We start from the raw sequence: 13,066 nt of genomic DNA on the forward strand, positions 1-13,066 counted from the left end.
CCAAATGTACATGATTAAATTTGCAGTAATAAGCTATAATATAATATAATATAATATAATATAATATAATATAATATAATGGAATATAATATAATATAGCATAATATAATATAATATAATATAATATAATGTAATAATAGTAATAGTAATAATGACACAGCCATTTTTGATGATGTTCAACGGCTGTTACATGCATAATCTTTGAACATATGCTTCCTCTGGGTGGATATCAGTTCTTTACAGAACAAGCCCTACTTCCTGTCATATTCACATCCATTTGCTGTTTTCTTATTTTTCTGTCTGCTTTTTTTTCCGGAGATTTCCAGTTGCAATCCTTTCAGACCGTACACCGGCACTAACGCACAATGGGATCTCCTCCCCTGTGCTCTGCTTTAACACTTTTGTTGATGTTTTTTTGGTGAATTTATTTTATTGTCAGTCAGGATGCTGTGGAGGAGACTCCTGACGTAGCCACTGCAGAGCCGGTTACAGTACCAGTCAAAAGTTTCAATACAGCTTTTATTCTTTACTTATTTTTTTTTTTACCATTTTCAACGTTTTAGAATAATCATAGAGACATAAAGACTATGAAATAACACAAATGGAATTATTCAGTGACCACAAAAGTGTTAATCAAATCAAAACTATTCTAGATTCTTTGAAGTAGCCAAAAATATATTTTGAAATAAATATTTTTCGGAAAGAAATTCATACATAGGCATCAACTTCACTATTTATGCTTGTCTAAGAAACAAATTTCAGGCATTTAAGCATGAGTCTTTAGATCTTGAATGCATGTTCACATGCATGGTGCAGTCACATACAGCTCATCGCTAATTACAGGGGTAACTGCTGACCTGGTTCATCTGGAGCACTCTTTCATGCATCGGTCGTCTGTTCTCTCCTCATTCCTGGTGTTTTCCCCTCACTGTTTTCCCCTGTTCTGTGTTGCATGGTTGCTATGCTACCTCTCCCATATGCACGGGGTCTACAGCAGCCCAACCTCCCGACAGCAGCCGAACTGCCACCACAGCCATTAATTAAAAAATGGCGTTTGCACAATTAACACTTTCACAAAAGGTTGTCTCTTCCTACAGAGTAGCATAACAGGTCCTGAGGAGGTCAAAACACCTCCACGCATTATGATCTAAATAAAGGAATTCATTGAAACAAAGAGTGTGTGTGGATCTGTGTAGTGATACTAGCCACTGGGAGCGCCACAGGCCCTTTTGGGGCATGCTGTGTGTGTGCGCAGGTTGCCTGTCTGCTGGTCTCTGCTGTGTGACCCCTGCCCCTGTGCTCGGTGTGTTGAAGCTGAAGGCCGGCTGAGCTGCTCTCCCCCCTGACTCTCTCTCTTCTCTCCTTGCCTGTAGACTGGCCAGTAACGGTGTTGCGTCTCTCCTCAGCGACAGCGCGCTGTCGGCCCGGCGGGAACAGCGGCGCGAGCAGTACCGCCAGGTCCGAGAGCACATGCGCAGGGAGGACGGGCTCATGCAGGCCTGTGGCTGGAGCGTGCCGCCCCGTTACAAACAGGTACCCCGCGGCCCCCCCCCTCCCCGTTCCACGTGCCACCGCCCAACCTCCGGCGGCGCCTACCAGACGCTCCCCTCCCAACCCCAGCCCCCCGTGTCTAAGTTGCGCCATCTGAAGCTCTGTAAGGCCTGCGGCCCATTCAAGCCACCTGCAGGCTAATAAGGGGTTAATACCACAAGATTCCTGAGGGAGTTTTTGGTGCTCGTGAAACAAATCAGCTTTGCCGGTTATATTGTTTGCTTCCTGCGGTCACAGGGCCCAGTTCATACTGGAACTGAGTTTGTTTAAGCAAGGTGGTTGTCTTCCTCAGTGCTTGTGCTCATGGTTTCAGCTTCAGGCTGAAAGTGTTAGCCTAAAAACACCATCTGATGAAAACTACACGGAACCAAAGCTGGCATTTACAGGAATATGGCGTTCTCTTCCCAAGTGGAAAGGGTACCACTTTGCTCTGGGTACCAGTTCTTTGCATGTTCTGGCAAAATACTCTCAGTGAAATAACGGGTTAAAGGAGATATTTGGAAAAGTGTGTTGGAGGCACAACAAACCCCCATAATGCTGAGGATAGAATTAAGCAGGGTATTTTTATAAAAAAAAAAACAATGCTAAAGATGACAAATGAAAAAATATATGTGTTGGTGTCCTGGAAGGACATGTAATGTAAATTCTCACGAAAAAAAGAAGCCATTGTGTTTAGGATTAATTTATCAGCATTTTAGTGATTAATTATCGCGGCTTTATTTTTTTTCGATTATTGATCTTCCATCTTTTATTGGCTAAGGTACATATTATGGAATGAGAATCCTAAATAAGGGGGTGAGTCAACCAATACAAGGCTTCCTCTATGACAGCTCCACTAATTGGACTTGTTTCCTCTTCCCTCCGCTTCTTGCGCTTCCTCTTGGGTCCTGCCCGTCGGCAGTTAGTGAGCCTGCCATTTTATCCTCTCGAGAAGATGGAGAGGGGGTAAGGCTGAGGTGGTGTTGCCCGGTAACAGTGTCCGGGGCCGCCCCGTGTGGCGGTGTGCTCTAACTGTAATTTCCCACAGACAGGCTCTCTGCTGGAGCACTCGCAAGAGGGGTCCCTGAAGAAGCACCAGGCAAGTGAGACCGAGAGAGTCCCAGCATGCACTGCAACACCCCCTCTCAGCCCGGCACAAGCCGGGCCTGACTCATCACTAACCCTCTCCCCTAACCCCGCCCTTCATAATGACGGTCTGTTCACGAAGACCTGCACCATCAAGCACGCTCCAGTTCTGCCCTCTAACTTTGACAGTTGTTTGCTATCGTGTCCCTGTTGTTACAAACCCCTCCGTGGTTTTGAAATGGTCGTCGAGCTGTTGTGCAGCCAGTTGATGAGACCCCTCGACCCCAACTTTTTGTAATTTATTCATGTGTTCCTGTCTCTTCAATCAGTCCCTCTTACCCCTCTTAATGTGGCTTTAACATCTCTGTCTGTCTCAATCTGCCCAACCGAAAAAATGGGAAAGGCATAATAATCTCTCAGTTACAGGTTCACCCAGGGTGGAGAATTGCCTTGCAGTTCTGGGAGATTCTTTGTTTGATGGATTGCTGTTATTTGTCAAAACCAAAAAAAAAATCTTTTGAGAAATTTGTTTTATTGGTCTATTTTTGGGCGAGGTGTTTTGACCTCTCCTTTGAAGCTGAGCTTTGGGGTAAAATACATCTCTGTCTTTGTGTCTCCAACACTGTGTCCGCTCTCAGATCGGCCCCAATGACAAAGAGGATAATCGCATGAAGAATGTCCCTGTGCCTGTGTACTGTCGCCCCCTAGTGGAGAAGGATCCCAGCAGGAAGGTAAAGCGATGTCATACGCTTGTTCACGATGCCTTTGCTCCAGGTTATGAACGTGGCTAACAAAGCTAGCAAAGGCAGTTTTCTCTTTTGATGCCTTCTGATATAAATTATATTGCTGCTGCCTTAGTGACAGCAGGGTGGTTTGTGACCTTGACCGATGTGTTTGCAGCTGTGGTGTGCAGCTGGCGTGGACCTGACCGGGTGGAAGACCGCCACTCAGGACGCGCTGTCCAGCGACGCGCTGAAGAACTCAGGCAATGGCACAGACCCTCTGACGGGGGAGGAGGACGGAGAGCAGACCAAGAGCAATCACAACTCCCCCGAGAAGAAGAAGGTGACAGAACCACTGCGTGCTCAGCTCTCTTACCCAGAGACATGCGTAATAGAGCTCATTGTGCTGTAAAGTCTGACGGCGCAGACTCTGTGAGAGCAGCACACCTTTCTGCAGAAATTGCTGCTGTGGCCTGGCCAGCTTTTTGCTGTGGAAGCTGAGCGGGAGAGAATTGTAAAGCTCGTTGTGTGCATGACTATATTATCAGAGATGGGAGGGCAGTATTACGAATTACATTACATTAGATTAATACCATTTAGCAGATGCTCTTATCCAGAGCAACTTACATAGGGTGAAATTTTACATGTTAGCCATTTGGAAGCTGAACATTTAGGCAATTCTGGGTTAACTACCTTCCCCAGGGGAACAGAAGCAGTGCCCCAGCAAACCAGCAACCTTTCAGTTACGAGCCCTGCTCCTTACTGCTCTGCTACACTGCCACCCACTGCATCATGCTACACTGCCACTGCAGCATGCTTGAACTATTAGGTATCAGTGCTTTTACGCAGCGGCCTCCCCCTTCTGCCCCTCCCAGACGAAGGAGGCTCACGAGGCGGACTCCATGAGCAGCCGGGTGTGGATCCTCACCAGCACCCACTCCGCCAGCAAGGTGGTCATCATCGACGCCAACCAGCCCGGCTCGCTGGTCGACCAGTTCAACGTCTGCAACGCTCACGTGCTGTGCATCTCCAGCGTGCCAGGTTATTAGTCCCTCTCATTCTCACACTGAACACTGTACACTGTACACTGAAGTGTGTGTACAGCTTCTCAGAAAGGTTATCTAGTAATAACACAGCTTGAATACACATGCCTTAAGGTGCTTCTCCTAGAGGAGACAGACAGGCACTTTGATGGAAATGGAACCATAGCTCTTATGCATGCAGTATTCATCTCCGATTACTGCAGACTGATCAAAATAAGTCTCTCTCTGTCCCCCAGCGGCCAGTGACAGTGACTACCCGGCAGGGGAGATATTTCCGGAACAGGGTGAGGGGGGCTCGGAGGAGACCGGGGGTGTGGAGGGCATGCTGGCTGGCATCACTCTGGTGGGCTGTGCCACCAACTGCAGCGTGGTGCGTAGCAACTGCTCCTCTCGGACGGACACACCCGTCGGGGACAGGGTTCAGGGTATGCATCAGCTGGCACATTTAATTCACTGTATGCTGTAACCTGTGACATAGCTCCACTGCTGTTCAGACAGATTTGGAGACAGAATTAGGATTTTTAAAGACACAGCCAGAGCACCATCTGCTCTGGAGAGGGAAGGCCACATTTCTTTATAACATTCTTTGTGTTTATTGTGGCTATTCTTCATGTTGTTCTCTCAGATGTGGTTATATATGGTATCACACAGAAAAAAAGTAACATGAAAATAATATTCCCTCATTAGCAGTACTGATGTGACAGGTCTGTTTCACAAAAATGTACCCACAGTGTGTTTTCTTTAACCATGAGATTTGCGGTGATTATGCAGTATCACCCAATATAATTATTGAAGAGGAAAGCATTTTTTTCTCTCCACAGCAGTATCTAAACAGGGATGTTTACTGGTTTCATCTGTACACACACAAACATGGGCTGAGAATTTCCTGTCATTATAGGTTATAGTCAGCCCCAGTCTGTCTGGTTTCTAAATGATCTGGCAGTAGGATATTGTGAGTACCGGTCCATGTGTTTCTGCTGCGTGTGAGGTTGTGAGCGTGACTGTGTGTTCCAGGCCACGTGGCACCGCTGCTCAACGGGAAGATGAACCCGACCCAGTCTGCCGAGGAGGCCACCGAGGCCACCGAGGTTTCCGAGCCCGTGGCCAGCGAGGCGGAGGAGGCGTTGGGTCCGCTGGGGCCCTTCACCGAGCACGTCTTCACCGACCCCCAGCCCCCTGCTGCAGACAGCTCAGCGGGCAGGTAAGGAGCTAAGGGAGCTGTGTGCATTTCAGTGGGCAGATGGCAGCCCGGCCCTCACCCTAAGGGAGCTGTGTGCATTTCAGTGGGGCAGGTGGCAGCCCGGCCCTCAGCCTAAGGGAGCTGTGTGCATTTCAGTGGGCAGTCCTGTATTCATTGTCATCCTGGAGCACTTTACTGTCATGTGTCTTTTTAAAGTCATCCTGAGGCACAAGTGATTCATTAGGCACATAAATTCATTCTTTTACAAAAATAATTATTTAGCCTTACACTTATGGGGACTCTAGTGCACCATGTTTCTCTGTGCCCATCTCTTCTCTCCTCCCGCAGGGATGCTGGGCAGCCGAAGGAGGAAACGAACTCTACGGCCCAAGAAACTGAGGATGGGGGTGAAGAGAGTGGAGCTGGTACCAGCACAGCCCCCACCATGTGGCTGGGAGCCCAAAATGGCTGGTTTGTGTCCGAGTCATGTGTCCTGTTAAACTGTCAAAAATCTCCTCAAAGTAGTTTGCATTGCATTAGTGGGAGATTTGAGTTAGCCTTTGTCTCGCTGAGTGATGCACTGGACCAAATGGCATCCTCTCCTGCTTTCCAGGCTGTACGTTCACTCTGCTGTGTCAAACTGGAAGAAGTGTCTGCATTCCATCAAACTAAAAGACTCTGTACTCAGTCTTGTGTAAGTATGTTTTCCATAGGCATTTCCACTGACCAGTTCTAGAAAATGGCAGTGGAAGGGTTAATATGTTTTGGTTATTGTTTGTATTTAAAAGTGACTTCATTTTATATATGCTGCACATAGCTACCTATATAAACGCTTTATATTAAGACTAGTAAAAGCTATGAATTCGATGAATATGTCCAACATGTGACATTTTGATTTTGTTTAAAGTGTCATTTCTGTGCAAGGCTCCCCATTGTGTGAACCTGCTCCGTAACCCTGTGACCTTCTTGTTCCAGGCATGTGAAGGGGAGGGTGCTTGTGGCCCTGGCGGATGGGACACTGGCCATCTTCCACAGATCTGAAGGTACAGTGCAAACTCAGCATGGGTTCACCTCATTGGTCTCATCCATTGCATTGCAATACATTACATGACATTCATTTAGCAAACACTCTTATCCAGAGCGACTTCCAGCACAAAAGAACAGAAGTGTATCCATTCAAGTTGAATGAGCAACAGTGTCAGACCAGGCTAACACCACTCCCAGTGCACTGAGTGTGAGCATAACGCTATTCAAGCCCTACCACAAGTTAACTTGTGCAGCCTGACCAGAGAAGGGATACCATGTATACTACCATACATCACAGTCACTAGATCACAGAATCCAAAGCACATTGTGATACTACATGTAAAATAAACTGTAAAAGTAATACAAGTAGCAGGTGTTAGGGGATGGGAATTGAGGTGGATCAATCACAGCAGCAGGCCGTGCAACACTAACAACAAGGAGACGATGCTAAGGGTCACCGTGATGTTAACCTTATCTGTGTGTGTCGGTTCAGATGGCCAGTGGGACCTGAGCAACTACCACCTGATGGACCTGGGGCGCCCCCACCACTCAATCCGCTGCATGGCGGTGGTGCACGACAAGGTGTGGTGCGGCTACAAGAACAAGGTGCACGTCATCCAGCCCAAAACCATGCAGATCGAGGTGGGTGCCGCATCCAACACAACCTCTTAGCTGACTCTGAGGATCCATTTGGAGTATGAAGCTAAACAGTACTGTAATAAGAATGCCCTCCACTGTCTTTACCCAGCACCGTTTATTTCTCAAGAATGGTTCTTAAGGCCATACTCTAAAAATATCTATGTTCTGAAAAGTCACTGCATTTGTTCATTTTTACTTACCTGGATTGTAGTTTATACGTCAAGGTGCAAAAGGGTTCTTTCCTGTTGAGATCAAGCTGGTTCAAGGAAGAAGTCCCAAAACATATTCTGTCCGGTAATGCTGAATCCTGATTGGTCCACTTTTCTCGCAAAATTCAACTATGAACTGATACACATGTTGATCTACCTGAACATATTTCTGTTTTTGAGCTCTGTGGACATGCAGTTGCATGTAAGAATGAGTTTTTATCTCTTGCCAGATTACCAGAACTCTCCCACATATCCTTCCATGGATACATGCTTTAAAACACTTTTGTCGATGACTGATATGCCATCTACATTAAGCTGGTTCTACCTGTATTTCAGGAAAAACAGTTCAACCTCACCCTATTCCCTGTGCAAATAAGCTCTGTCTTTATCATAAATACCTTTATGTATAATGTTTGGAGGATTTTTGCAAGTTCCTCCAATTTAATAGATATCTTCTGTAAGTCAGTCTCTCATGGCTTGCAGAAATCGTTCGACGCACACCCGCGCAGGGAGAGCCAGGTACGGCAGCTGGCATGGATCGGTGACGGCGTGTGGGTGTCCATCCGGCTGGACTCCACCCTGCGGCTGTACCACGCCCTGACCCACCAGCACTTGCAGGATGTGGACATTGAGCCCTATGTCAGCAAGATGCTTGGTGAGATGTCTAATGTGGCCTTCAGATAGGTGTCCTCAGTGTCACTACAGTGGCATTTCTTTCAAAATCTGTCTTGTGAAGGCATTGGACAATGAAAAGGTAGCACAGTAATATGCAGCAGCTTATCAGAAATGTTTTGCCATGGAGTTACAACCCCCCAACAAACACGCACGCACAGGCTATTCACTCTACACTAAAGACTGACTATTTATGCAGTGGAAATTAAAGCTTTGTGCTTTGTGTGTGTGAATAATAATAAAATACCTTTTAAAAAATACACTTTTACAGTACAATTCAAAACCACACACAACTTAACTACAACACAATTAGCAAGTTCATTCTCATAACAGTGATGGACAGCTCCTTTGTAAGCATGTAGTTTGTGCTACGGTTGGGAACTGTCAAACTGACTCATTGTTTTTGCTTTTGATTGGCAGGTACTGGAAAGCTGGGCTTCTCCTTTGTGCGAATCACTGCACTCCTCATTGGAGGGAACCGCCTTTGGGTGGGGACAGGGAATGGTGTGGTAATTTCCATCCCGCTGACAGAGAGTAAGTATGGCTGTTGTGAAAGCGGATACGACCAAAACCTGGACTCTTACGGGTGTTACACACTCAAACAACCCTGAACTGGAAACAAAGAACTGTTTCGCTACTAGCATAAACACGCAAGGCCTGCAAAAGAAAGATGAGGTTCGACTCCAAGAGAAGAACCTGATCACAGCTGACCATGGTGCCCTTTAACAGCTGTTATCTTCCTGTGTGCTTTGCTTTTTTCCGTCTGCTCCGTGCTTCCTTATGCCCCCCCGTCCTTTTGCGATCCCTTGTTTTCTTGACCCCTTTTCTGTGTTCCTCCCTCCTTTCTCCTCTTTTCTTCACTCCTTACTTCCCGTAGCTGTAGTCCTGCATCGGGGACAGCTCCTGGGTTTGAGGGGTAAGTTGCAGTCTCTCCCTCTCTCTTTCTGTGGACAGCAGCCCTCTTATGCCGTCATGGTCACCCTTTGTTCACTGGCTTACCCCTTCCATCCCCCTCAATGACTGACAGCCACTGGGCACTCTCAAAACACCTATGTATTCTCCCTGTCTGGAGTCGAAATTGAAAGTGAGGATCCTTCTGCTACCTGGAGAAAAACTGAACTACGTACACTTTCTGTCCAACTAATTCCAGAACGAGTCCTCTCAGATGATGCACAAATAGGGCCAAATGGGGGTCTTGGATTGGCCTTATTTATTTGCGGTATGGAAGGGAAAGCTACATCATTTGCTATTATTTCTGCAAGCTTACTTTTGTTTGCAAATATAACCCATCCATCCCATATGATTGTAGCTGTATAGTAGATTTGGTCTGGGGATGTCACAGTTGGTGCTGAGTAGTTCCATCTGCATGGATGTGCAGACCTGATTCAGGCAAAAAGCCTGACTCTCTGCTGTCTGTCCTTCTGAATTTTCTGGTGTGATAGAACATCTTTAAAGTATGGTGGGTTGTTCATCTTTCAATTTAGCTATTTTTAGTTCTCTTATTTTTTCTCATTAGGAGAATCTGTTGTTTACTGTGACATGCTCTGCTGCAATCTCACACAATGCAGCATTGTCTGCTTGGGGGTCCTTTCGGGTGGGTGAGGCAGGCTGGGTCTCTTGTACCAGGGACAGATGACTTCATGTTTTAAAAAGATGCCTTCCTGTGGCTCACTTCTGCTCTGTTCTCCGCCGCCAGCCAATAAGGTTTCCCCGACCTCGTCCGGAGGCGTGATCCACGTGTACGCTGACGACAGCTCAGAGAAGACGAGCTCCAGCTTCATCCCCTACTGCTCCATGGCCCAGGCTCAGCTCTGCTTCCACGGCCATCGAGACGCCGTCAAATTCTTTGTCTCTGTACCAGGTGAGCCCCACAGCTGTCCCTCGCAAAGTGAGGACCAGGCTGTGTGGTGAATCTTCTTTTTTTGTTCAAAAATGACAGGAGACCATCTGCATTCACTAGGGACATGCTCTTTAGAGCTCCATGAATAGGGAAATCCACGAACACTGGTCCCCCAATAGTGGTGGGACGCTTATTACGCTACACTATCAGCATTTAGCAGACGTTGTCATCCAGAGCAACTTACATTAGTTACTAGTTACATGTTATACAGCTGGATATTTACTGAGGCAACTCTGGGGTAAATACCTTGCCTAAGGGTACAATCGTGAGTGGTCTCCTCTACACTGAAACCAGAATCAAAATGCAATGATGTCCCACACGTAATTGTGTATTTAGTTTCTAGTTTTTAATTTTATAATGTGCGTTATAAATCACTGCTGACTGTGTTTCTTCAAGGCAACGTTTTGGCCACCCTGAATGGCAGCGTGCTGGACAGTCCCTCTGAGAACCCTGGCTCAACAGCGCCCACTGATGGTGAAGCCCAGAGTGTGAACAATGTGCTGGTCCTAAGCGGTGGAGAGGGCTACATCGATTTCCGCATTGGTGAGCATAAAAATGACATAAATGTCCTGAAAGATCAAGTTGGAATTTAACTGAAACCAAAAGGTCAATTGCAGATCAAATATGATTTAGAATGCAATTGAGAATTTCACTGGAATGACCTATTTTGGCTCTACACTACACTACACTGAAGTGTAGCCTGTGGGTACAACTTTAGAACAACAATTCTAGGTAAGTGTGACACATTCTAGGACATAAGCAGATAAATCAAGAATAAGTCATGCAGGTATATTAATATAGAAAATATAGCAAATTCACACTTGTGTTGTTCTCTCTCTCAGGGGACGGGGAGGATGATGAAACGGAAGAAGGTTCAAGCGAGGCTTCACAGATTAAGCCGGCACTATCTAAAGCAGAGAGGAGCCATATCATTGTGTGGCAGGTGTCCTACGTCCCGGAGTGACACCCAAAGTGTCCGGTATCCCCTTGTACATTGTAACTACCTTCCATCCATCCCCGTCTTCCCCTCCCAAGGCACGTCCTGGCCAAAAATCAGAAATGTCCTGCATCCTACCAGCTACAAACACACATAGAAAGTACAACTGATTATACGTCCTTTTGAAACCCCCCCCTTCTGTGCTCCTTATCTACTCCAACCTGCTATTACTTAATTAGACCTCCCCCTCCTCAGCTTACAGCTTGTTGATGGTCCAGTGGAAACCTGGTTTTAGAGATGAAAGTTAAGGTTTGATTGTTATTGATTTGTTTGGGGACATGCAGGTGATGTTGAAAGCCTACTAGACCGAATTCCTGTTCCATTGCATCTGTGGGAGCTACATGTAATGGAAGCTGACTTTTACACAATGGGGAAGAAATCAGATGGTATGATCAGTATCGCAAAGCTTTAAACTCAGATTTCAAACGGGAGTTTTAATATATGCACACCAAAGTTGAATATTAAAATACAGATTACATGAAAAATATATGTGCAGACCATATGAAAATACACCATTAAATCTGTTTCTAGTTTCAAGAGGATCTAGCAATTTTTTAACTGCACACAAACACAAAAGATGATATCAAGGCTACTTATTTTCCTCTCTCTGCACTGCATGTTTCTCAGTAAAGTGGAAAACGTACAACAAACTAACAACAATCTAGTGTTATACAAAATCCTTAAAAAGAAATTATTGTACCTTAGAACCTAAAGATTGACTATGTATATGGAGGTCTCATACACTGGTACAAGCATAAAGAAATAACGACAGAGAGGAGAGTTTGTAGATAGAAACAGTTCAGCAAGCTGAATTTTTAGCTGAAACGAAAAGTGGGAAAGGATCTTTTGCGCTGTTTTAATGCCGTACTTTTATGGGACCAAGACTTCCTGCTTTAATGGGGTTCTCCTCTATATACTGGCTGTCTCGTTGGTGACAGCTTTTGCACTGCACACGTCTCAGCAGAGAGCACAAGGAGCAAGCAATCGCTAACCAAGATGCAAACAGCTAACCAAACCGTGAAAACCAGCACCTCAATTCAAGCAAGACACCTCAGCAGCAAACCCAACATGTCAAGATAAATAAGATAGGTGCACTTGCATATCCTTGACGTAACACATGTAATGAAATCCGTAAATGGACTCTGCAACTGAATGTCAGTTAACACACGTTCAGTTTAAGGACTTGGGTATACATCAACAGAACACAATATACACATTCTCAGCGTAGTTACACTACAATTGGACAGTATCCTGCTACCCCACTGTGACCACTAGTAAGCTGTGAGCTGATTGGCTCAAATATTCCTGTTTTGTATGTAAATTTCCCTGTATAATGAAAAGCAGCAGAAGACCCAAGGTTTTGTGTAAATCTACAGTAAAGGTATTTCCTTGTTATCTGCATCACCCCACACCCCTGCCTCCAGCTATGTACTTAACTCATCAAACGTGGAACTTTATCTGTATGTATTCATGTATTAAACATATTCGTGCTATGACAACCAGCTTTTTTCTTGACAAGTGTGTAATACAAGTCGTACGTTCCTGATTCAAGATTTTTTTCATAGTGAAGCAGCATGCTGGAAATACCAGAGATAAGCAAGGATAAAATATTCCCTCAGGCAAAGTGACAAAAAATGACAAATCAACTCCAAAAGCCTTCATTGGGACATTTATTTGTGAGAACATTTTTGGTCACAAGTTTTTTTGCACACAATATTGCAGAGTACAGGAAAACTGTAATATATTTAGTGTTAAGGCCACTTGCCCCTCATTGCATACAAATCGCAGAACATTACAATGCACCACATTCACCAGTCAGGAACAAAAGGGTTTCAGTGAGACAGGAGAAAGACATTTCCATTTCTTCAAAAAGGCATTAAGTGCTAAGCATTTTTATCTGCCCAAGAGTTCTCTGAATTACACTGAATTTTCCACTGTCTAGAAACCCTGTCACTTCATAATATGACATTGTTTAAAATGCAGTGCTGTATCTAATCATTTAACATAAAAAAGGTCACCAGTACACTGTCATTAATCTATAAGGCTTACATTCACACTCCTC

At 45.3% G+C, this 13,066-nt stretch overlaps 1 protein-coding gene across 8 annotated transcripts in view; it reads left to right on the forward strand.

Moving 5' to 3' along the window:
• Nucleotides 1-12,499, forward strand: part of mapk8ip3 (mitogen-activated protein kinase 8 interacting protein 3) — a 30,034-nt gene extending 17,535 nt beyond the window's left edge. For 4 of the 8 annotated variants that reach the window (XM_036553075.1, XM_036553077.1, XM_036553081.1 and 1 more), the window contains 17 exons: nucleotides 1,374-1,533; nucleotides 2,579-2,629; nucleotides 3,255-3,347; nucleotides 3,517-3,681; nucleotides 4,214-4,379; nucleotides 4,618-4,806; nucleotides 5,396-5,582; nucleotides 5,910-6,032; nucleotides 6,175-6,255; nucleotides 6,537-6,604; nucleotides 7,081-7,229; nucleotides 7,919-8,090; nucleotides 8,528-8,641; nucleotides 8,985-9,023; nucleotides 9,804-9,968; nucleotides 10,404-10,550; nucleotides 10,850-12,499. In XM_036553075.1, coding sequence (XP_036408968.1) covers nucleotides 1,374-1,533; nucleotides 2,579-2,629; nucleotides 3,255-3,347; nucleotides 3,517-3,681; nucleotides 4,214-4,379; nucleotides 4,618-4,806; nucleotides 5,396-5,582; nucleotides 5,910-6,032; nucleotides 6,175-6,255; nucleotides 6,537-6,604; nucleotides 7,081-7,229; nucleotides 7,919-8,090; nucleotides 8,528-8,641; nucleotides 8,985-9,023; nucleotides 9,804-9,968; nucleotides 10,404-10,550; nucleotides 10,850-10,971 — 2,191 coding nt within the window. In that variant the 3' untranslated portion in view covers nucleotides 10,972-12,499. The remainder of the gene's footprint in view (nucleotides 1-1,373; nucleotides 1,534-2,578; nucleotides 2,630-3,254; nucleotides 3,348-3,516; nucleotides 3,682-4,213; nucleotides 4,380-4,617; nucleotides 4,807-5,395; nucleotides 5,583-5,909; nucleotides 6,033-6,174; nucleotides 6,256-6,536; nucleotides 6,605-7,080; nucleotides 7,230-7,918; nucleotides 8,091-8,527; nucleotides 8,642-8,984; nucleotides 9,024-9,803; nucleotides 9,969-10,403; nucleotides 10,551-10,849) is intronic. The other 4 variants (XM_036553078.1, XM_036553082.1, XM_036553079.1 and 1 more) reach the window with 3 other exon arrangements.
• Nucleotides 12,500-13,066: the final 567 nt, after the last annotated feature.

Source organism: Megalops cyprinoides, chromosome 19, assembly GCF_013368585.1.
Source record: "Megalops cyprinoides isolate fMegCyp1 chromosome 19, fMegCyp1.pri, whole genome shotgun sequence".
In the NCBI taxonomy this organism is placed as follows: Eukaryota; Metazoa; Chordata; class Actinopteri; order Elopiformes; family Megalopidae; genus Megalops; species Megalops cyprinoides.